General features: G+C 35.3%; 1 protein-coding gene across 1 annotated transcript in view; it reads left to right on the top strand.

Annotated features, from left to right (window-relative positions):
* Positions 1–22124, top strand: part of DCN (decorin) — a 38920-nt gene extending 16796 nt beyond the window's left edge. The window contains exons 3-8 of the mRNA XM_069858606.1: positions 3267–3379; positions 14114–14327; positions 14515–14628; positions 15797–15890; positions 20377–20515; positions 21583–22124. Coding sequence (XP_069714707.1) covers positions 3267–3379; positions 14114–14327; positions 14515–14628; positions 15797–15890; positions 20377–20515; positions 21583–21777 — 869 coding nt within the window. The 3' untranslated portion in view covers positions 21778–22124. The remainder of the gene's footprint in view (positions 1–3266; positions 3380–14113; positions 14328–14514; positions 14629–15796; positions 15891–20376; positions 20516–21582) is intronic.
* Positions 22125–26145: the final 4021 nt, after the last annotated feature.

The following is a 26145-nucleotide window of genomic DNA, read 5'->3' as shown; positions in this document are numbered from 1 at the left end:
CATCCAGAGAATGTACTAAACTGCTTGATGACAATGCAATGTCTCTCCAGGACCTGGGGTGCATCCTGTAGTCTTCTGTGCTTTGTTCTTCAAAACTCAGACATAATTTCTATATTTTTGTTTGAAACATTTTTAAAAAGAGCTTCAGGAAGCGCATAATAATATAGATGAGAGAGGTAATAAAACAAGTTCTACACTTAAAGGGATGGCAATTATAATTGCAAGCAAAGCTAATTGTTGTATTGTACATTCTTCTAGTACAAGATTGGAAGCTTCTATAAATTACTTTTCACAAATGGATACCTGGTTATTAAGTTTGTCTTATCTTTATAATATGAAACATTTAAAGTTCGACTTCACTGCTCTGAGAAAATATTAGTTCTACTTTATTTAGTGATAAGACCTCAGCCTTTAAAATTGACATGTGAAGACTGGTATGTACAGTTGGAAATTTAGTTTGAAGTTTAGTCTCTGGCAAATTATCCCTTCGGTGACAATCCAAGATTTCTTACAATGTCCCAAGAACATCACATAAAGAACAGTTGTATAGCTCTCATGTCCCCTCCCATAAGGAGTTATTTACAGGTACCACTCTGCTAAGACAAATGTAGTGACAACCAGAGCATAGTAATATTGTATTGATTACAAATAATTAAGTCTCTTTTTTATTTGTCTGTGAAAAAATGTTATAAAAGTTGCTAGACTGTAAAAGCTTCTTATAAAAAAAAATTATGATCTTGACAAAGTAGTGCTTTTTGGGACAGAAATTTTAGTTGCTGACATCATTCCTGTCCACTGAGGACAGAAACTGTCCAAAGACAATCAACATACAAATTATATGGTATCACATTTTTATAGGGACTCTAGTCCTAAACTTATGAAAGCAATGAGAGTTTCGGAACTGCCTTCAGTAAAATGAAGTCCACGTCTGAATGAAGAAAGGTTGTTATAGTAACATGAAGAACCTTAATCTGTATCATATCTTCAAGTACTGAACATGAGTAAGATGAAAAGAATGACATGTGAACTTTAGCTTTTGTCATTTTATGTATAGTAGAAACCTTTACTAATTCATCCCAGCGTGTATAATAGGGCTTTTAAAAACTTGAGTGCTGGTGTGATTAAAACTCAGCCAGTTTAATCTGTATTATACTCAGTTTTGTTAAAATATCAGATCAAAATATTTTAATAATTTTTCCAGCTAATGTTAGAGAACTTATTGGTGGGAAAACAAATCAGAAAGTGCAGCTAGGTTATTTTTTAAATTCAGAAACCAAACTTTTTAATGGTAGGACCACAGAATACGTTCTATATGAACAAATATTATAAATTCAAAAGTAAGATCAGAAGACATAAACACTTTTCAAATGTTTGGACATCTTTTTGCCCTTATATAGATAACCAAAAAAATAGTCTTGTTTACAGAATTTGCTAAGCAAAGTGCTGAGCACAAAATAGCAGTAGCAGACACCAGTAGGATCTGTTGGAGTCTGAACACTTCAGAAGATTCAGACCAAGAACCTAAAGACAAATTGGAGGCCTGATCTTCATGCAGACATATTTAAGAACATAGCTAAATCTATAATGAATTCTTAGTGTGTCACTAATTGTAGTAAAAAGCTTCAGTACTTATCACTGTGATTTCTCTAAAGTTTATGGTAAAGTTTTATAGCAGAAACTATGGAATAGTGCTTTTTATGTAGGTTAAAAGCTTTAAATGTAGTACCAAACAAATACTACTTTTCATGATTTGCCATAATCTTTCCACATAAGAGCCAACCATTTTTTTACCATGCATATATATTCTGAAATAGATTGAAAGAGAACTTTTGCTTCACTTTGGATTTTAACACGGAAACTTACATTCCTAGTGTATACACATATTTTTTATGAACAATAAACATCACAGAATCATAGAATTTCTGAGTTTGGAGGTCACCTCTTGAGTTTGCCTGGTCCAGTCCTCTGCTAAAGCAAGCTCAGCTATATCAGGTTGCTTACAGCTGTGTCCAGTCAATTTTTAATAACTCCAAGGATAAATATTCCACAATCTTTATGGACAAAGCATACAGTATCTCTAGGCAAACATATCTCATTGTGTTTGCAATGCCATGCTTGAGATTAAAATAAGGTTTAAAAAGATGTTTAAAGAAGTTTAAGAAGATAACATATATAGATATGTATTTCATGTGAGAACAACATCATGCAGTTCACCATCATACTGGGAAGACACTGGCAATACTTGCAGACAGAACTTTCCCAAGAAAGTTCAACTATAGCTTCAGAAATATTTGTTAAAAACTTTACTGGTAAAAGGACTTGTTCTACCCAAAGAAGTGCACTGCTTTAAATGCCCATATAAAGACATTATTAGTATCTATAAGTTTTCTTACCAACCATTCATTTACCATTTCACATTCTGTTTTAAAAAAACTAGGTCTGGTTAGGAAAGAACGTTTTAATTTTGTGGTAAATCAGAATGGCTATAAAAGATTTGCTCTATTCCAAGTCACAGTATGAAAGGAAGGCTGGGTAAAGTAAGTGTTATTTAACACTAAATAATTTCATTTCCATGACTTCATTGGACTTACATATCAGCTATTCAGAAAATAGTCCCAAAGAGAGTCTTTAATTTAAACTGTCTGATGTTCTTTTGGCAGTTGTAGTGAAACCAAGAGATTTGTTCTCCAGAAAGCTTGGACATAGTTTCGGATTGAAGAAAAGGGGGGAGGTGAATTGTTGTTTTTTTTAAGGTGGACTTTACTGTAAGTTATTCAGTTACTCTCAAACAAACAGTATTTTTTCTGGAAATGATTATAATTAACTATCCTGCTTCTTTAAAAAAATGTCTACTACCTTTTAAATAGCAGGAAATGTTCTCTGTCCACAAAAGCTAACACACAGTGGAATTAATAAATACCATACCTCTTTCTGAAAGCAATTTTTATTCGCACAATTCAGAATTAAATATGCTAGAAGTAATTTTCTCAAACTCAATTCTTTTTCTCAAGCTGCAATGCAGATACATTCTCAGAAAAGGGCATAATGAAAATATGAATAAATAAATTCTGATTTCATGTAGGAAAATAAAACTCCTTTTGACTGGCTAGAGACAGGAGTACTTTCAGATAAATCTTCATAAGCTTCTTCAGGAAATGAGTTCTAGAAATGTTGTTTATTTAAAGGCAAATGCTGCTAAGAAAAGTACTGACCCCTATTAAAAGTTTCTTTCAAAGTGAATTGTTTATTCTTTTCACTGTCACTAGGTCTGGAAAAAGTGCCAAGGGACCTTCCTCCTGACACAACTCTCCTGGACTTACAGAATAACAAAATCACTGAAATTAAAGAAGGAGATTTCAAGAACTTGAAGAATCTTCATGTAAGTGTATAAATAAACTAGCATTTGCCAGAAAAAAACCCAAAAACAAACCGAAAAACAGGTTTTTAAGGAAAACTGATTAAATGCTGTGTTCTTCTTCCACCAGCTCAGCCTATTGATTTCCTTTCCCACTCCTCTACTGCAAAATCTCTTTTCCTACCACAGAAATTTTCCAGCTCTTTTCAGCTCTTCACACCTATCTCCTGTCTATTCAGTCTCCTAATCTTCATCACAGCTTCTCTCGCCTATTTATTTATGTTTTCAGTCTCTCTGGCACACTGACTTGGTTGTTTCTATTTAAAAAGAAAATCCATTTCAGCCCTGCCATCTCACTTACCCATTACTGTATTCCTTTCCCTCCCACCTCTGAGTTCACAGGGATCTGTATATATCATGTTTTTCAGCAATTATTCTGTACTAATTATACCTCAAGAACTTTTTCAAATCAATCTTCTGCTTCCAGCACTACAATGAAATTGTGTTTTTTTCAATAACCTCCTCCTAGCAAAACTGTCCTTTTCCCTGCTACTCTTTTCCAACACTGCTGTCTGCTTTCCTCTTTTCTGAAATATTTTCCTTCCCTGGTTTCTGTGACTGCCTTTTTTTTTCTAGTTCACTTTTTTCCAAGTTTCCATCAGACAACTACTTTCCTCTTTCTCTAAATTTTTGTGTCTGTCTGAGGTCCTTCTCCTTCACTTCTATACTTTTTAATCATCTTCTTAAAATTCATACCTCATTGTCTTGTCTAAATTTGGTTTAAATAGCTTTCTTTCCAAATTAGAAAAAGGCTAATACTTCTCTGCCTTTGAAAGTAATACTCCAACTCGGGCATATTTCTGAAAATGATTCCTCTAGCTTTTCATCAACTTAATTTGTTCTGTATATTATTTGATCCTTTTTGTTTATAAACAATATAAACTACTTGGCTTAGCTTTCCTGGTTCTTCTCAGCCTCCTTCTATTCTGTAATTTTCATTCACAATCAAGAAACCCACCCTCTTCTTTTATCTGTTCATGATGCCACTGACAGCACCCAAATAGGCATTGTTTCAAACAAGAATTTTCAGTCAGCCACTCATGCTTGGAAAAAAAATCCTATAAACATTTATTGCCTTAATTACATCCAAATTGCCTCTTAAATTCTTCTTTTAATGCAACATCAAGAAGAGAAATCTTAAAAAAAATCTAGGAATAGGCACAATGCCAGTCTGTCCATAGTGCATGGAGCTGCATGAGTAGATCATCTTGAGGTCACCTAATTTTAGCATAGGTGTATATACTTGAGTTAGTGACATAGATAACCTCAACAGTCAAGAAAAAGAAGTAGGTGTTTCTACATCACATGTCATCAGATTTCATTTTAGAATTAGGTAACTTGTATCTCAGAATTTTTTAAATCATTCTGCTTGACTGCTGTAGAGATTCAGCACCCTAATTCCTGCCCGCTTGCTTTGTTTGCTTCCACCATGTAAAGTCCTGTGATTTCAGTGAGGATTATTGACAAGGTGCTAAAAAAGAGACGTCTTGTTAATGAAATTATTATTTTCAAAATCCTTTTTCATGACACACCATTAAATGAATCAGAGCATGGTATTTTAGATGAAAAGCACTGCCCCCAGTGACTTCTGCATACTTGGCACTCAACTCAGGTGTCTGTTATACATCCTGCTGTGAATTAAGCTGTTGTGAACTATATAATCTCATTGATGTTCTCTATGGATTTTTTTTTTTTTAGTTGTGAATTAAATAGGTAACTCTTCAGGTTAGAGATTATTTATGTATCTTATTTGCAAAATTACCGAGCTTGTGAATCAGTAGAAATGGTTCAGGAAAGTGACAACAGGAATGCAAGTTTTAACAAATGACCTTCAAGACAATACTGTTTTCCTGGAGTTATTCAAGAACAAATAATTATCCTCTCATTTTCTCCCAAAATAATAATTTAGTCATGCATTACATGTATATAACTGGGCACCAACTCTACTTTCAGGAGACATCTTTCTTCTTGTGCAATATCACAAGATATCAGAGAGTTATTCCCATTTCCCACTTTGTGATTAAATAGTCTTCAAACTCAGAGTGAAAATGGATATTATTTTTAGATAAAAATAACTTAAAAAGTTTGTTGCTGACGGAGATCCATTGTCACTTGTGTTTTAAGGAGGTATGTGTGTGTGCATGTATTTAATGTATATGTTTTAAATTGTGTTCTCCGATAAATATGGAATGTTACACTGTTACACTTGACTGTGTGATGTACAAAAGTTTCTAGACTTCTTAGATTTTACTAAAATTTCTTATATTCTACTAAACCAGGAAGATTTACTTAAAATATTGGTATTATTGTTCCAAAATCTAAAATTTTCAGCAACTGCAGATAACGTAGAATCATATAATCACCAGATTGGAAAAGACCCATCAGATCATCGAGTCCAACCATTCCTACCATATACTAAACCATGCCCCTCAGCACCTTGTCCAGACGTGCCTTAAACACCTCCAGGGAAGGCGACTAAACCACCTCCCTGGGCAGCCTGTTCCAGTGCCCAATGACCCTTTCCATGAAAGATTTTTTCCTAATGTCCAGCCTGAACCTTCCCTGGTGGAGCTTGAGGCCATTCCCTCTTGTCCTGTCCCCTGTCACTTGGGAGAAGAAGAGGCCAGCACCCTCCTCTCCACAACCTCCTTTCAGGTAGTTGTAGAGAGCAATGAGGTCACCCCTCAGCCTCCTCTTCTCCAGGCTAAACAACCTCAGCTCTCTCAGCCGTTTCTCATAAGGCCTGTTCTCCAGCCCCTTCACCAGCTTCATTGCTCTTCTCTGGACTCACTCCAGAGCCTTAACATCCTTCTTGTGGTGAGGGGCCCAGAACTGAACACAGGATTCGAGGAACGGTCTCACCAGTGCTGAGTACAGAGGGAGAATAATCTCCCTGGACCTGCTGGTCACGCCGTTTCTGATACAAGCCAAGATGCCATTGGCCTTCTTGGCCACCTGGGCACACTGCTGGCTCATGTTCAGTCGGTTGTCAACCAACACCCCCAGGTCCCTCTCCTCCAGGCAGCTTTCCAGCCAGACGTCTCCTAGTCTGTAGGGTGGTTGTGCCCCAAGTGCAGGACTCAGCATTTGGTCTTGTTAAACGTCATGCCATTGGTCCCAGCCCGGTAGTCCAGCCTGTTCAGATCCCTTTGCAGAGCATCCCTACCCTCCAGCAGACCCACGCTTCCACCCACCTTAGTATTGTCTGTAAACTTGCTAAGGGTGCACTCAAAGCCTTCATCCAGGCCATGGATAAAGACATTGAACAGGGCTGGAACTAGCACCGAGCCCTGGAGAACACCACTTATAAATGGCCTCCAGCTGGATTTAACGCCATTTAACATCTTGCAGAAAGTAATTAAAGGAATAATTCCTATGTCTCAGTTTTCATAGATCTTGAAAAAAATATTGAACATTCAGTTCAATTCACTTTTTTTCTTTTTGAAAAGTCCCTTAAATTCTTTCCTGATTCCTATAGACATGACCAGCCCTAGTTGGAATAGTTTTATAAGATATTTTCATTAACAAGTTGAGCTGAACCTAAAGTTCCATTTCTACTAAAATGAAGATGAATAAGAAGAAAACAAAGGATCTACCTATTATTTGCCCATGGCTTCTTTTTCAGCAAAAATGTAACTGTACTCTAAGTGTACAACACCCAGATATGTAAATTAAATAGAAATTAGTATGTATAAAAACATTCTTTGTATCAGAAAATTTTCCTGAGAGGGTAAAAGTGTAGTTAAAATTTCCAGCTGTGGAAATATAGCAAGCCATTAGAAAAGTATGCAACTAAGGGAAAATTTATCTCCAAATAATAGATGCCTGCCAGAAGACACCAGAGTCAACAGTTTTGGTGGACTTGATATTTTTATAGTTTTAAATTTATCCAGGAAAAAGTGGCTAAACTATAAATGTTGTCCAATTAAAATTCAGTGAGACTTCACAGTATTCCATAATGAAAGATAAGATTTTTTTTTTTTTTTACAAGAACGCTTGGGAGAATAGGGAAAAAAATTGAAGATAAACTTTTTCTAGGGCCAAAGACTGAATTTTGCAGTTTCAGAAAACTGTCTGATACTATGTAAAAACTTGCTTATGATTTAGACCTATGGCAAAACAATCAGTGAAGTGCAATTGGCAAAGCTAGGAAAAAAAAATCTATGAAACTGTTAGCATTTTCCTGGCAGGCTGATTCTTCTGGATAGAGTACAGTGCTTTGACCCCATGGACACAATAAAGAATCCAAAATACTACATGAGTAAGCCCTCATGGAGAGTGAAGGAGGAGTCTGCAAAAACAGCACATGAAGTTTCATGCTGTGTGGCAAAGCCAAAGCAAACCAGCATAATGCCTGGCACTTGGAAAAAGAGGTAAAAGGGACTACTGTGTGTTAGATCACTATAAGAACATCACAAACAACAGATTAGTGACTTTATGCTTTTCCAATGTGAATTTTTCAGTGGCACAGAGCTAGTGCAGCAAAGGAAATCTAATGCACTATTGGTCAGAAATCAAATGGAACATTAGTTCATTTAAGATATGCAAAGCCATGATTGTGTGTACAACAGTGCTAAAACTAGTTGTATTTATATTGAAAGAGAAGACTTGCATGAAACAGATAAAGGATTTAAACTTGGACTTAAGATTATGACCATATCCACATATAAGGTTTAAGGAACACTAAATGTATGGGAAAATCAATGCAACATTCTTTGCAGTAATATCAGATGAAAAAAATATGTATTGCACTAGAAAATTGTCATGCACTTCTTTTTTTGGTTTTTATGTCCTTTCTTGTGGAAGGACAAGAGCCCAGATAAACTGAAGAGTTCTAAAAACACCTCCCAAGGATGCAGGAAAGATCTTAAGAGATCAGAAAATGTTTTAAAAATAACACAGTCTTCTGATGACTCATTACAGCTCCAATTCCCTTTTCACAGGGACAATTAAAAGAGAGGTTAAGTGACATAATGCTCTGCACATCACGGAATGAGGAATCAGTAACAACCGGCATACTGTAAAAAACCGAAGACAGATATGTCTGTCCAGTTTTTAGCTCTAACACAGTTCCCACTATCATCAATGACAAACATTCTTACCAGGACTGAGACATACCATTTTTCCTTTCCATTTGATGCAGCTGTAGGTTTCTCAAAAATATTCTGAGAAAAACCCAAATCTTAATCTTTCTTAAATGCAGCACTCCCTTAGAGAGCAGTCACAACTTCAGACTTTTCTTTGCATTGTGCTTAACACGTAATGAGATTTTTCACTGAACCAAGCAAAGTGCACCCACAACACAGAAAACATTTTTAATATGCAGAGGGTAGGGAAAACACCAGAAGAAAATACTCTGTTGTCCTTAAAATTCTAGAGAGAGTCAACATACTTAACTAATAAAAAAAAAAAGAAAATTTATAGACTACAGCAATAAAATAAACAAGTAAATAGGATAAAATTAATGACCAAAAAACTTGCCTCAGTAGACAAGGGCAGGGTTGAAAGTTTCTCTAGAACTCCAGAACATTAGAATTCAATTTTGTTGGAGCAGCAAAATGTAGAGCCACCTTCTTTCTGGTCATCTGTGCAAAACATGTTACATAACACTTACCAGTGAAAGCTCAAAGTATATGCAAACTAGATATGCCACAGGCTCTTTGGCTTTGTGATTATTCAACAAGGTGCTGTGGATGTGATCAAACTGCTTTCCATAGTCTTTTTTCATTTATACTGACAAGCTGTTGTTTCAATGCCTTACCATCTCCTTCTCTCACAGTTCATTAATCTCTTCCTTCTTGTACTTATGTCATTCCTTTTTCCTTGCCTTTCTTACTATATCTACTTGATGTTAGGTTTGGTAGGGTTTCTACCAAAACCTACCAAACACTGTAAGTAACAATAAATAAAGTATAATTGCACAATCATTTTTTTATACCTTTATCCTTTTCCTGCCTTAACTGTAGATCAGGGGCCTTTCAGGAGACATAACATCTGGATTTCTATTCAGAGACCTCCTTGGATTCAGGGGCTCTTGGTTCCTTCAAGTTTAGCAGTGTTCATATTTTGGTGTTCTTTGTTTTTTTTTTTCTTTTTCCTAAGCATACATACATGCCTAATAATTTGGCAGAAAAGCTAGGGGCAGACTCTTGAGCTTATGATTTTTAAGGCATTACTGTTCCTAACAGAACTGTAATAAAAAACAGGTAATAATGTAATACATAACCCAGGAAATGAAAGAAATTCCATCAGGGCAGCAGATTGACTTTTCAGTTTAAACCCTGAAGGACACATGTGTCGTTAAAGATCTGATGTTAGGTAAGAGTACCATCCCCAGCTGGCAAAACAGATGTATCACCATGTATTATGTCTGATAACAATTTGCTGGTCGCTTTACAGTTCACTTCTGATTTTGGCAGGCCTTTTACCATAACCTACTCTAGACTAAGAAGAACAGAAGTAGGGATGAACAATCCCCTGAGATTCTCAGATAATGAAATTAAAGAAGCAAACAAAAAAAAAAAAAAACAACAAAAAACCCTAGAATCCTTTGTTCCTCAGTCCCAGAATGGGCAAAAATTGTAAGTTTTGGTAACCTCAAGAGCAACCCTATGCTAGTTCCTACGTGATTGCCACACACTCCATCTAGTTTGTCAGGGTGTATTTTGACAAAAGTCTTCCAACAAGCGTTCCAAAAGTTTCCTGAATTATGAATTCTCTTTATTGTTTTGGGAATAAATATTTGAGGTCCAAACCAGGGTAGAGGGAGCTAAATGGCCAGACTCCCACTGACTTCAACTAAGCCAGCATCTATTCCTGTCATACAGTGATTTTTCTTTCTTACTACAGTAATTTCAGAGTTTTTTCAGTAAAAAGTAAGCCACCTTTGGAGGAAAGGTTGGATATTTTTTCTTCTTAAAACTTTGCTTAAACTCCTGGTCATGATAAGGTGGTCTGCAGGTATTACCATAGTGCCATATTATAACACAGTCAATGCCTACAGTGCAGTATTGCATATTATATATGACAAGGGAAAAAGGACTTATTTCAGGAGAATCAGGATGGAACCTAATTTTTCACTTATCCTAAGGAAATTACTGTGAACCCTCTAAGCTGACTAAGTGATAACTTTAACAGCTGATTTATTTGTGCCTCTTTATTTTCTATTTATTTATTTATTTATTTATTTATTTCCTCTTTTCATACCTATGGCTAAATACCTTAGCAGCCATATCAAGTTCTGCTGAAAGCTATACACGTGTATGCTCATCCTTTTGTATTGGGATCTGATGATGTGCTTCAGGGTTGTTTGTTTGTTTGTTTGTTTGTTTTTTGGAGGGTTACATTTATTTTAAAAGAAATATCTTTTTCTCAAAAAAAAATGGAAGTGTAGAAGAAGATAGAAGTTCCTGTGTCTCTCTTCTAGGCTGTCATGTTTCTTCAGCCTGCCAAATCATTTCATACCAGCAATGGTGCAAGTGCTATCCTTGACCAGGGGCTCCAGCACTTCCAGCACTTTGATGTTGGCACTTATTTCTCACTGAGTGTACTTCTTGTCCTGTACAAAAAATTTATACCTCCTTTGACAAGGTGAATATAGTGCCCCATCATGCCATCTGGGCTTTATTCAGGATAGTTGGTCCATGTGGCATGTTTCTGACTAACATCCCTTCTTCAATAACACTGCCTGCAGATGTTTTCCCTAGGTTTTTCTCCACTAAGTTCCTGTTTTCACTGACCTCTAAATTCCTCTGAGTTTTCATTTTATTTTGTTTTGTTTTAATTTTTGTTACATGCAAACCATACGGGGCACGTTCTGAGGAAAGTAAACAACACTGCTCCAAGGCTAATAACATCATTCTTTAAGTCTTGCATATAATAGAGTTATTGTGAAGTAGGAAAGGAACCCAGGGTTATGGCTTGCCAGGTGCTATGCTGGTGTGTTATCCTCATTATTTGCTGGTGCTCTGGGAGACAGTAAAACTTCTCTTGCAAATTCTGATGTGTGGGTTTATTTTTTCTTCTTTACAGCTGCACAACAGTATGGAAAAATAAGGCAGATTTAAAATAACAGGAGCAGAGATTTGCACAGCATGGTATAAGTGCGAAATGATATTCTGATACAAAAAAGTTGAAAACTACAGGCTTGTTATACCTTCCCACCTTACATCAATCAACATTTTTAAATATAACTTCGATAGGTACCATCATTTCTAAGTGAGAGACTTTCTGAATATTTGTGTAAAAAAACATTTCTCTGTTTCCCCAAAAATAACATGATCATATTCAGGAGAAAGCATTGGCAAAGCAAAACAGATTAATCCTAGATACCTAGATAAATTCTGATTTTGGTAAGGAATAACACTTCTGCTCTGAAGAGCTGTAACAACCCTCTTAACTTCAGAGAATTTTTAGATTGCAGGGCCTAGCTGAATGTATATTTATCTATTTCCAGCAAGAAATATTTCAAATCTGGTCATCAGCTGTGATAGTCATAGCCCAAGCATTTTTTAATCTAAAAGGCAACAAAGTTAAAGTAAATCAAATAAAAAAGACAAAAAGATAAAGCAGGTTTTTAGCTGAAATACATGGCCAACTAGCACAAAGTAGGAATGAGGATAAAAATTTCAAGTGCTGATGAGTCTCAATATATTGAATGTTATCTTAGGTATCTATGGAAAAGAAATCCATGGTAAAATTATTTCTTTTCCTAAGTAACTTGCAGTAGCACATTCAGTTATTAAGTTATTGTGATAAAAACAATGAAAGAGACTCATCTTCATAATTCAGACTGTGCACCTCATAATAACTGGATTGTTTCCCCTGTCCTAATATTGTGTGGCACTTGTATCACACTATGGGCAGAATCTACATCTGTATCACAATTCTGATAATGTTAACTCTCAGGAAATCATACTCCCATGTGTACCCCGTGTATTCTCATGGTAGTTCTTATAACCCAGGCTCCGACAGGAGAGCTGGGGCCATGACTTCCTCTAACCAATATATTTGTTTTGGGAAAAGTTTATTGTTAGGGAAGTATTCTGCTGAACTGTGAGTGACCTTTTCTACGTTCTCTTGCAAATATGTTATTGCTAGCTAGCATACAAAATTAAAACCAGATACGCTCAGGTTTATGTATACTCAGTGAAACCATGTAGAGAACACACTGCTTGCCTTACTCAGGATGATCTGCAAGTCCATTAGGGAAAAAACACACATCCAATATAATTTTAAACTACCTTCTCACCTCTCTTTCAGTTTGCGTGACAGAGGTCCTGTAACAGATACTGATATAACTCTTGGCACTGTTTTAATACTGAGCTGAGTGTGGAAAGAGCTGAATGCTCAATTTTTCCTTCAAGAAATAGACTGAAGTGTAATTCTGAATGTACTAAAAGTATATTACAATACACTGGATGTTAGCTATAGTATATACAAAATAAAAATTTGTGGATTAGGAGCAACTGTTGCTTTCTGTTTCTGAAAAGAGCATAATGAATTTAATGAACAAAGATATTTTATAGCTATCCTCTAGTAATGTATAAAGAAATAGAAATAGAAATAGAAATAGAAATAGAAATAGAAATAGAAATAGAAATAGAAATAGAAATAGAAATAGAAATAGAAATAGAAATAGAAATAGAAATAGAAATAGAAATACACATTGATATCTATATTTAAGCAAACCATTCTACCTAATTCACTGCACAAATATGAAGCATTTTAAGTCTGATAAGTTCATGGTGAACAGATAGAATGCTAAGATTCATTCTCAAACGTATCATATCTAAAATAATTTCGATTAGCTACATTACTGTTCTGGCAGTAATGGGACTTTCTTCTCCCTTTTTATGTTACAATTGGTTAATCAAAAAGAGAGTTAGCAATGATGTAAAATTTCAAAGGAATGTGGAGGCCGCCTAGTACATGTACCAGAACTTTTATGGAGGTCTAATTTGGTTAGAGATACTTTAAGTCTATACATCACAATTGTGAGAATTAGATTAGGAACCTATATATTAGGCAGAATGAATATGGTCCATGATCCCTAACTGCAAGACTTAGAGTATGACAATTCGGATTTCTCCTCTTCCATGCCAAGTTATTCTTACAAAAATAAGAAAAAAATAAAGACTTTATTATCCAACATAAATCTGATTAGTGCAGTCTATAAGACTAACAACAGAGAGGTGATGATATAAATATTTTTATTAAACTAGACTATGCCTTCACTTGTATTGAGTCACAGGATTTTCTCTTCAGGAAACACTGGTTGGGATGGTTGTGTAAAGATGGGTAAGGTATAACAAGTATCAGAATAAACAAAAACAGAAACAAATATCAAAGAGAACTGATAACAACAGTTTAATGTTAATGACTTGTTCTTCACACCTTTCAAATGGAAGAGATTTGCTTACTCTTAGATATAAATTATGGAGGTTAACAGAAGCTGCATATACCACAACAATGAGATAGCACTTGTATTTGTAATGTAGGCCTTATATGTTGTTCACTGCTTTCAGAAGTTCTTAATCTATTTGTTTTGGTACTGCACTGCATTTTCTTCAACTCATTAGATTGATCATTAAAAGACATCAAAAGACACTAGAAAGAGAACACTATTTTTTAATGTTTCATTCCTTAAAATAATTTCTGTAGTGGTCACTTGAGATCTCCTTCATTATTATTCCACAGGCATTGATCCTTGTCAACAATAAAATCAGCAAAATTAGCCCGTTAGCTTTTGCTCCTCTGAAGAAACTGGAAAGACTTTACCTGTCCAAGAACAACCTGAAGGAACTCCCAGAAAACATGCCAAAGTCTCTTCAGGAGATACGGGCTCATGAGAATGATATCTCCAAACTGAGGAAAGCTGTCTTTAATGGACTGAATCAAGTGATTGTCTTAGGTATGAGCATGAGAAATTATTAAAAAAATCAACTCTGTTTTTTCAATATGTTGGTTTTTGTTCAATTGCTGATTTTATGTAGAAAGTCAAGAAATATCCCAATAGATTATACCTCCAAAATAGCTTTTACCTGAGGGATATAGGTATCTGCACTGCAGCACAGCTCATGACCATGTTTTGTTGACAGAGCTAGGCACCAATCCAATCAAGAGTTCAGGAATTGAAAATGGAGCTTTTCAGGGGATGAAGAGGCTTTCCTACATCCGTATTGCAGACACCAACATTACTAGCATCCCCAAAGGTAAGAAATTCAATTACGATTTCAAAGATTTCTGCAGGTGTAATGTGGTGATTTTTAGACAGCTGGGAAAAATTTGATGATGGAAGCCTTTTGAGTCAGTCTTTAAAGCATCCAATAATTGACTACTTAATTTTTTTGTCTGTTGACTTTTCTTGTTTGGAAAATCTTATTTTTCTGTTATGAGAAGCTCCATAAGAGTTGCACCATCAAAACCAAGTCATTTTATGTTATTTTTTTTTCTTGTCTCATAGCTGAAGTATAAAGAGGAAGAATGCTTTCTTCCTCCAAGTCTGGTTTGTGAGCCTGATCAACATTACACAGATGTAAACTCATGTAGAACTAACAGAAGTTCTAGAAGCGTAAAATCAGCTCTTCACAAGTGTGGGTTTGAAGCCAAAAATACTATTCCTATACAAAACAGAAATGGTTGCTATTTTTAAAGTACTTCATTGAAAATTGCTACAAAATGAGAACAACTTTAATACAACCTATTAAAAACAAACGAAACCAGAATGGTTTCAATGCAGAGGAAATTATATTCGATTTATTCAAACTTCAGCCAGCAAATTGTTTTGAAATAGCTGAAAGGTTTTTGAAAGTTAATATTAGTTGTTATTGCTTTCTTCTTAGATTTCCTGTTTTGGATGTCCCTTTGAAGGACCTCAGATAGTTAAAATATTTGGTTCCAGTTTTGTTTTTTTTTCCTGACAAGCAGAATTTGCAAACTAGTATGTGCCCTACCTAAAATTACATTAAAATTATTTTACACTGTATTTATAATCTTATTTTCTACTGCTATTATTTCATAAATATCTAGGTGTCAAATGTTTGTTGATGTATGTATATAGATGGTCCAGTTAAAATGAAGGGTTTATTTTCTCATATAATGAATAATGAAGGCTAGAATTCATATCTGGGAAGAATATAATTTGGCTGCTTTTTAAGAATTAACTGGAGCTTGGATGTATTTGATGTCAAATAAGTTGTTCCTAGCTTTTTTCAGTTTCTTTGTTTCTGAAAGTTTCTTGTATCCTTCCATGAATTGTTCTTGGTCATGTCTAGTAAAAATATTTTTGTTACTGTAAAAGAGCCTCAGTGTAACACTATTCCTTTGAAAAAAGATAATTCAGTTTTATCAAAGGCAATTTGATGATGTTCTCTCTTTCAGGCCTTCCGCCATCCCTCACTGAACTTCACCTTGATGGCAACAAAATCAGCAAAATTGATGCTGATTCTCTGTCTGGACTTACCAACTTGGCAAAGTAAGAATTAAGTACCTTTTTCCACATAAAGAATTAGCTGAAATTATAACCACTACATGCACAATTAGAAAAGATCATTCAGAGCTTCATGAGTGTTATTGTCATTGAAGAAGCACATAATTTAGCAGGAAAAGCTTCTAGGGACTTGTGCAATAGCTTAAGAGGAAAAAAACCTTTTTTTTTTCCTAACAACACATTTGAGCTGGGTTTAATTATGAATGTTTTATACTCAGGATAACTATTTCTTTGATTAAAAAAGATAGAAAGAAAGATAAAGAGAGCAATTAGATTTTAATTATCTCATGCTTCTTTCATTGTATTTCCATCATTGGTTTCTTTGGTTTATGCAGTTTTTGGGGGACACTGCATTGCTCATGCAATTTCCTCCGGAAAGTGAGAAAAAAAAACACATGGGAATCAAAACTGTTTGTAACAGTTTCCTCTGTTTCTGGAGAAAGGCAAATCTGCAATAAGCCCAAAAAAGTGACAATAAAAAAAAAAAAATCATACAATGTAAATGAGAAAGTGTCATTTTTTTCAGAGTGATTGTACCTTGGTAATCTGTGAATATGTTGTTGAGTAAGTTTCTCTAACTTTAGAGAAATGTGAGGAGAATTCCTGAATAGAAATGATTGATGCATAGAATTAACTGTGAATTAGCTCACATAAGGTAAATGCTAAAATAGTAAAATGGGCCTTTAATATGAGTTATTTCAATACTATGATGCTTTAAGATTTTTCCATGAAAATGTATGTGTCATCTAAAAGACTGTTAATAAGATTACTGGATCCAATTCCTGGATCATCATCTTAAGCATTCTGCTTGTCATAATGAAGGCAGAAAACAAAAATCAAAGGAAGATTACTGAGTAAAAAGAGTTAAATCTACCACTGTTTAGAGTATCTTAGACAGCAGTTTAGTACAATGAACTATGTACTAACTTAATATGTAATTCAAATCTGGTAATTCCAAGTGATAAGGCTTAGAACGGTCTTCTCATACTTGTAAAAATATGTTATTTCAATTAATGTTTGATGTTCATATTTGATCACAGATTCATTCTTGCTGAAAAGAAACTGCTTCTGGATTTTAATGAAAAAATATAAATCCCATAATTATGTCTTAGGGAACTATGAAGCAATAATTGTTAAAGATAGAGGCTTAGTATAAGATGTAACATCCTCCAGAGAGATGGCAAAAAATACTTTCAAAATCAAAATAAGATCGTAACTATTCAGGTAGAGAGTAATTTACTTTACTGGAAGAGGGAGGTGTGGATGAGTCACTTGTCCTGCAGTTGACCCAATTTTTCTGGGTTTTTTACATTCATGCTTGGAAAACAATACAGACAACATCACATGGACAATATTGTTGGAAGTCCTTCTTAAGACATAAAGTTTTATGCAGCAAGTGCAAACGGACTACTAAAAATATCTAACCTTGGTCTGCTTCCATTGTGGCTGTACTCTACAGAGAAACAAGATACTCTTGATCATGGTGTGGAAATGTGGAACCGCTCAAAGCAGGCATGAACTTTTAAACTGTTCTCTGGCCTGTGCTTAAGCAGGCAACATAAGCATAGAAATAAGTCCTCTTTTGCAAAGTTGAGAAGTAAGACAGAACACAGAGGTGGCAAAAATGGACAGGGCACTGCATACAATGGCGCAGACATGAAGAAAGGAGGGAGCTACAGGAAAGTTCCAGGATAGCATATGGGATAAATCTAAGAGGCAGCATGCCGCAGAAAGAAGCTACCAAAAAAAAGGGCTTTTATTTACAAATTAAGATTTCAGGAACACCAGTATGGGGTCAGATCACTGTCTTCCTGGATCATGTAAACACATGCTCAACAGTCCAATAGTTGCCCTAAAGCACAGTTAAGCTTTGAGAAACAGCTCATTTTTATGACTGTGTTAAGGTGTCTTGAACTGTAAATGAGTTCTATTTATATCTACTGCTCATTATTTTTTGAATTCTTGTGTTCTAGCAGACTGTCAGTATTTGTCCTTTTAATTTGTTTTCCTTGTAAAATTACTCTTAAGTCTTCTGAAAATCTTCATATAGTGTTGCAGTGGAAATAAAAAAAAAGTCTTACTAATGAAAACTCAACAAAGACTGCTGGGTTTGTGCAGGAATAAGGTCCACAGGAGGTATACACATTGCACAGCTGATGTTACTAAAGTCTAGTGCCTATTAAAGTTTACTGAAAAAAGTCTACTTCCATACAGTGGAAGTTGCATGAAGGTGTGAATAACAATGTTGAGCAGCATGAGGTTTATCAAATACATATAACAAAAATGTGGGAATGGGCAAGTAGGGATATTGGAGGCAAAAAGTGAAAAAATATTCGAGAATTTCTGAAGTTTTTAGATATGTTTTTAATGATGCACTTCAGTGATTTAGAACATTGTGATTTATCAGCTAAAACACTGTAGATTTGTTACCTATTCACTAATAAAAAAGGAAAAGTTATGTCAATATATTAGGCAAGGGTGATTTTTCAAATTCTTCTCTTTTTGTTCCCATGGGAAAAAGAAGAGAGATGAAGATCATATCCTTTCCAACACTCTTAATCGCCCTGTATTTTGCACACTAATATTGCCTTATTTCATTTGTAAACACAGGCCTGGGGAATTTGTTTGTATAACCTTTATGTGAGATGTAATGTCATGTAATTTCACTACTTGTGGGAGTTAGAGACTCTTTTCAACAGACTCTTCTGATTTTACTTTTTCCCTAAAAGAGTTTCTCTTCATGAGCTAATTATGAGTTGGATCTTTTCCTTCCTTATGATGTATAAAGGGGTTACTTTTGCTTCAACAGATCAATATGTGTCAGACCTGCTTTATTCATGCTTGTCTAACTAAGTGTGACACATTTGCTTCTAGACCTGCTTATGTAGGAGCATATATTCAGATATGTGTCAACCAAGAATTTATAGCCTTCTGTCAAAATGTTGTGGAGTTTTTCCCCCAATCCTTTTAAACACATTCATTATAAACATCCATTAGTAAAACCTTTAGTCTATTCTGCAGATGTTCAGAACAAGTTGCTCTGTAGGATGAAATCCCCCAACCTTTACTGAATATTGATGTACTCTTTTTAAAATGACTTTAATTCTAATAGCTATTAAATGAAAATTCTCCCTGACCAAATTCTAGCAAAGATATAGGACACTGTAAACTTGTGTCTGAGTGAGACAAATGTCTGTTGATGGCAGTGGGAGATCTCATTAAGCTCTGTTTTCTCATTGTTTGACAACATAGCCATGTTTAAATGAGTATGATTGTAACTATTCTTGTTATATAAAATACTAGTTAGCAAGATCTTTATTTTTTAAAGGAAAATTATAAATTTTTCTTCCATTTTTGAACATCATTATTTCTGGAAACATTTCTGCCATAAAGATCAAATAAGAATTACCGGATCTGTGATTTTATACTAAGTCCAGATTATTCCTTTTGAACCTAGCACAAGTCTCAAACTATTACAGATAGATTACTGTGAATCAGTCTTTCTTTAAAATTACTCATTCACAGCAAATTATTTTATGACAAGGATTCTGATTACCTGGATGAAATTCTGTAATTGATTCAGTTTTTAATAAATATCAGAGCACTTTTCACTCAGAAATAAAGTAAAAATTTCTTAAAGAAAAAAATAAAGGAAACTAAATTAACTAAGTTTAGCTTTTATATAAATATTTTTCAAAGGACAACACTCCTGATGTTGACAAGTCGTGCAGATTTACTACTGAATTCCTTGCTGGGACACAGGGTATTGTAATTTATAAGAGTCTTGAAAAAATTCTGTAGTTTGGTAATTGCAGACTGAAATAGTATTAACACAGAAATACACAGATAGGATTACATTTTCCAAATCAGGCATAAATTGCGCTAGTAAACCCCGAATGTGGATGTTAAAGCAGGAAGGATGATTCTGTGGGGAAAGTTCTGGACTGAATACCAGAAGGAATGTGTATGTCTCACCTCTGTGAGATTATTATATATGACTCCTGTTTCCAGTCTATAATGTGTCTCTAACTACGTAAGTGTCTTAGAAGGGTATGGTGAAGATTTAAACTTAACAGTTCTGGTCACCCTGGGTTATGTAGTTTGACAAAACGTTACCAGTGCTCCTAAAGTCGTGCAAGAAATTCTTATGCAGCTTTTAAAGAAATACTGGTGTCTATGAAAGTACAGAGCATGTATTTATAGTGGAATTAATCATATAGCTCATAAAAGTATGCAGTACCATGGGCACAAGGTGAATATTATGATAATTATTATAATTCATATCAAACGTCAAATTTATTTAAATATGTGTATCCAAACTAGTTCTTCCTGGTGACTGTAGCTCACACACAATTCTGAAAATTAGCCTGGTCTGTTTTACAATAATAATGTATAGAAGTAATCAACAGAAAGAAGACAGTTACGTGAGTAATTTTAACATATTTTTGAGTTGATTTCTTTTTTGTTTCAGATTGGGTCTCAGCTTCAACACCATTTCTTCAGTGGAGAATGGCTCTCTTAACAATGTACCTCATCTGAGAGAGCTCCACTTGAACAACAATGAACTTGTCAGAGTACCTGGTGGGCTGGGTGATCACAAATACATCCAGGTAAAGTTTATCATACTGCCTCAGAAGTAAGGTTCTGAGTGGTATTTATGTGGTTATTCAGTCTTGAACATAAACATATACAGTGTCTGTGCAAAAGGTAATGATGCAAATTTCATAAACCCTTGAATAGGCATGGAAAATTTGCAAACAACAGAAAGACCCTTATCCTGGTGTTTGAGTGAGTGTGGCTATGGAGGTGTCTAGATCTGGAGTTATGATTTCATGTATCTGTGCGTCTGAGGGGACGCAAAAAATATGGAATTATTTGTGTACTTTGATTTCCTCTTTACTCAAAATATGCTTTCAAAGAAGATTTCTTCTGGTTTTTTTTCCAATTCCACTCAGTGACATTTTGCAAACTTTTCCAAGAACCTTCTCTTTGGTATCTCACAAAGGTATGACTTCAGAAGGGCAAAGATACACAATATGCACCTCATATCAGCAGTATTAATGAGGCCTATGTGGCACAATAATTAGAAATATGGCCTCTTGGGATCAATTAAAATCTGTCCTTCTTCAGATGAAGATTTTATGGGCAAGAATGAAGATACCCAGATATAAATCACCACTCAGGTGTAGCTTGGGAAATTTCATCAGAGGTGGTGACTCTGGATCAAAGTAATATTCATTAGCTATTTTAAATCATCATTAGTGTTTACTTTGGCTGCAAGTCATGTACAATTGCACTCATGAGAGTGAAAGCAATAGAGCTCAAGAGAAACCAGTTAGCACCAAATTTTATATTTATATATAGAATATGCTTTGAACCACAGCACTGTATTAATAATTCCACATCTTGGACTCCTTTTTTTGTTACACTATGATTAAATGATGATAATTTTATTAGATTGCCTTGCACTGTTTCTGCTCTTTCTGTAAAAATTATTTCTAATTTGGCATACTAAGTATTTGAAAAAGTAAAAAGAACCAAGATTTTTTTTGGAAAAAAAGGATATATTGTTAGTCTGTATAACATTGCACAATATATACCAAGTATCTGACATTAAGTCATTTATCTTGTTTGCCACAGTAACTATTTCTAACTTTTGTAATTCTATGCTTTTCAGGTGGTCTATCTTCATAACAACAAAATTGCATCAGTTGGTATCAACGATTTTTGCCCTCGTGGCTACAACACCAAAAAGGCTAGTTATTCTGGTGTGAGTCTCTTCAGCAACCCTGTGCAGTACTGGGAAATCCAGCCCTCTGCTTTCCGATGTATCCATGAACGCTCTGCAGTACAGATTGGAAATTATAAATAGATGTCTAAAGATGGGTTTTGGTTGTGTTTCAGCTAAAGTACCTGTTGTAATAGGCCTGTTCAAAAAAATTGTTGCTAACAATTAATGCGAAATACCAGACATTTCATTTTAAAATGGAGTTGATCCATTAATGTAGAGTAAATAAATCATTACAGATGTACAAGATCAAGTATACCATCAAAAAGAATTGCCAACTGTGCTTTAAACTGACTTATTTCAATCTTCTTTTCCAGCATGCTTTCTGTGGTATTTTTCAGTTTACTGAATGCTACAGGTTTCCAGATCCACTGTATATGAGATTCGGAGTAAATATTTGTCAAGCTAAGATATTAAAAAAAAAAAAAGAAGGTAATGATTGAGGTTATTTTTATAGCCACGTTAAAAAAAATAGTAGAGGGAAAAAGAACTCTCAAATCACCTTGAGACTTGGGAAGATCCCTTACATTTATTTTTAGCCCTGGAGGTTTAAAAATATCCACTATAACACTAACCTAATTCTGAATGTATCTATTTAGCAGAGCAAAATAAAGTTGTTTCTAATGTCATTATTTTGGGAAAAATAAATTCATATTGTACAAATAGGTCTTTTAAGTTTGCCATTCTTCTATAGTAAAGCTATTCAGAATTAGACTAACATAATCCTATTGAACAAAATAATGAGTAGTCTGCAGTAAAAAACATATAACCTGCACCTGGAGCTCAATGACTAAATTTCTCTAGGGCAAATCACTCTCACCTTAGCCACAAGAGCAGTTTTAATGACTTCAATGAGACTGCTTTGTGGAGTATGGCATTAGGGCTTAGTCATTGGTATCAATCCATGTGTATATCTAAACCAACAATAATAGCAGTTCACTGTTTACTTGTTCTGCATTGTACATTTGCCAGCATCCTTTACTGTTTTGTTTTTTAAACAATATGTATTTAATTGTCAAGTAGAGATATACAGGCTCCCCATCTGATTAATTTGTGGAATTTAGATTATAAACAAAGTCATAAGAATAGTAAAATATGATGTGAAATAACTCCAAGGCCTAGCTGGACATTGCTGGGACATCATTTGTAGAAGTATCACCTTAGAGTGATTTGAAGCCCTCTGCAGGTTGGGATTCTTCAACCCATACCAGTGGGTAGCAAGCACATCAACAGTAGGCTGCACATTTCTACTGTCAATCTACAAAGCTAAACATATAATCAATAAAAATCTCACCTTAAAAGAATCTTCTGCAGCCTCTTAACACTCCAAGGTCAATCTTTCTAATTTGTAAAACTTCTATGTCATTTATATTAAAGAATAATGTAATACAGGCAAACTCCAAGGTGTTTGTCTTTATTTTCTGTTTTGATAGAATAACTCAGTGTGTCAGAACTTTAATTATGATTAAGTCTTGCAAACTGAACATCTTTGAGATGGCAATAGCTACAGTAAGAGTAAGCTGTGTGAAATTCATTTCCTCAAGAGATTTTTTCATGCCTAATGCTTATAGTATTTTTTCTAAGAAATGAATATATTCTCTTTATAGCTGTAATTTATTCAGGTAGTAAATAACTGAAAATTATTAACAATCACTAAAGCTATTCCACTCTTCTTAGGTATCTTCTTCATACAGCAGCCAACAATTACTCCTATTTGCAATTGTTATTTTCTTCTGGATTTCACATTTTCTGAGCATTATTTTTAAATAAAATGAACAGTACAGTATACCCTTCTGTCACTGGAGGGAAACCCTCCAGAAAATCAGCAGTTAGATTTTTTTCCGTTTGGTTCTTGGTTCATTTGGTTCTTGTTCTTATTCAGAGAGAGACTTCATGTAGAAAGATAAGCAGTGACATTTCAGTAGAGAACAAAGTCATTGTCTTAACTTGAACAACTCCACAGTGTTTGCTTGTACATGGTTCAAATTAGCAGATAAAAACACAACTTGCAGGAAGAAATTTATAGAATAAATAATAATATTTGCTTTTTACATATAACTTTGTATAAACATATATACAAACTTCCAGTTTCTGTCTTCATGGCTTTAAAATTTCTCCATACTAAGGCTTTTCTTTCAAACTAGCAGCAACTTTAATTCCAGAAGGAAACAGCTGAACCTGGTCCTCCTCTGTAATATCTATTGCATGTCCCATGCTTTCTTGCTGCTCTCTGTACTAAAGCACAAGCTATTCTGCATGAAATACGTTCCTGGCTAATAACCAGGGGATGCGAAGATAAATGGGCTCTTTCCAAGTCCTGTGCAATAAAACAGAATAAAGAAGTCATGATATAGCAAACATTATGACAAAGGAGAGGAGAGGAGAAGGAAAGGAGAGGAGAAGGAGAGGAGAGGAGAGGAGAAGGAGAGGAGAGGAGAAGGAGAGGAGAGGAGAAGGAGAGGAGAGGAGAGGAGAAGGAGAGGAGAGGAGAAGGAGAGGAGAGGAGAGGAGAGGAGAGGAGAGGAGAGGAGAGGAGAGGAGAGGAGAGGAGAGGAGAGGAGAGGAGAGGAGAGGAGAGGAGAGGAGAAGGAGAGGAGAGGAGAAGGAGAGGAGAGGAGAGGAGAAGGAGAGGAGAGGAGAAGGAGAGGAGAGGAGAAGGAGAGGAGAGGAGAAGGAGAGGAGAGGAGAGGAGAGGAGAGGAGAGGAGAGGAGAGGAGAGGAGAGGAGAGGAGAGGAGAGGAGAGGAGAGGAGAGGAGAGGAGAGGAGAGGAGAGGAGAGGAGAGGAGAGGAGAGGAGAGGAGAGGAGAGGAGAGGAGAGGAGAGGAGAGGAGAGGAGAGGAGAGGAGAGGAGAGGAGAGGAGAGGAGAGGAGAGGACAGATGTTCCAACCCCACTGCCATGGGCAGGGACACTTCCTACTAGGTCAGGTTGCTCGTAGCCTCATCCAGCCTGATCTTGAACAGCTTCAGGGATGGGGCACCCAGAACTTCTCTGGGCAACATGTGCCAGTGGCTCATCACCCTCAGAGTAAAAAATTTCTTCCTAATATCTAATGTAAATCTATCCCTTTCCAACTCATTCCTTTCTTTTTCTTTTAATTAATGTGGTGTCCCTCAGGCTTAGGCTTTCCAAAAGTAAATACTTATTTTTTAATTAGAAAAATCATATATTGCTGAAGAATATTGTTTTTCAAAACTTGTCTACAAATAACTACTTCATATATGCTTCTCTTTTGATGTCAAAAGGGAGCTAGCTAGTTCCTCCTAAAGTGCACCAAGTTATGGACAGTCACCATATAATTGATTGGTGATATAAAAATGGCAACATATCTAATTTCCTTTCTTGAAAAGGATCATCTCTGAAATCTCTGGCAACAACACATTTCTCTGATTTCCAAGCCTATAGTTTTATTTTTTATGACTCTCTTCTTAGATTGCTTCCCAAATCCTCTGAATACAGCAATTTGGTCCATAATCTGGCTTTTCTTACCTAGCAGTGAACTATTTTTGTTATAATTTCTTTCTGCTTATGTTTGCTATTTCTTTTAGACAGACAGTATTGTCTACTTCAGAGTCATATATACAAATTAGCAAAAAGCTGAGAAATATCTTTTGTTTAATGCTGACATTATGCCTCTATAATATTATATGCAAAATGACTAGAAAAGACTTTCTGATCCCACCACTACTCTGAAGTGCCATCTAGTGTCAGTGAGGGACAATAACAAAGTTACTGTTCACTAATTGTGAAAACCAGGAGGAAAGATGAGACTTCATGAAAAGTGGTTGCACAAATGAACATATTTACTCTGCTGGTTTTTTTTAAGTCAGAGCGCATAGCTGTGAAATCAATAGCCTTTTTGAATGCCCACAGTCAAACGTTCTTGCTTTGCTCATGGATGTGTTTTTGCTCATGCTCTCTGAGAGTATACATTGCTCTGAAGGCAGTTTCACTACAGGGACTGGCCTACATCTCTTTAAATTGTTTTCAAAAGAAGTGGCCTTGTTTTCCATGGTTATTGCCAAGCTATTGCCAGGTGGTTGGTGTTTTTCCATTCCAAATTCTAAACCACTGAAGGGCTTTAATTGGATGGAGCTAATTTAGTTGGAAGTAGTTTATTCAATAAAAAGAAAAAGAAATTAAGGGTCATGAGAGTGACAAATTTGCACAGCATGGAGGAGGGAACATGAGCTCTGAGATATTCAATAGTAAGTGCATCAACTTCAGACTGGAATAAGGGAACTAAAAACTGTTGATACGTTTTAGCATAGAACATTAACCTAGAAGTGCTCCAGCAGCTCCAGCTGCAATAGAACAAAGTATATGTCTCCTGAAAAGTCACAAAACTTGTTTTAGTGCTTGAATTAAACTCAACACGTACAATGAAACAGCTAGACTCAGCAATGTGTACATCTAAAGTGACACAAAACAACATTTCTTCTCCTGCACTGC

The sequence above is a fragment of the Phaenicophaeus curvirostris genome, chromosome 1 (assembly GCF_032191515.1).
Source record: "Phaenicophaeus curvirostris isolate KB17595 chromosome 1, BPBGC_Pcur_1.0, whole genome shotgun sequence".
In the NCBI taxonomy this organism is placed as follows: domain Eukaryota; kingdom Metazoa; phylum Chordata; class Aves; order Cuculiformes; family Cuculidae; genus Phaenicophaeus; species Phaenicophaeus curvirostris.
Note: the sequence above shows the minus strand (reverse complement) of the source record. Positions and strands in the feature narration are given on the sequence as shown.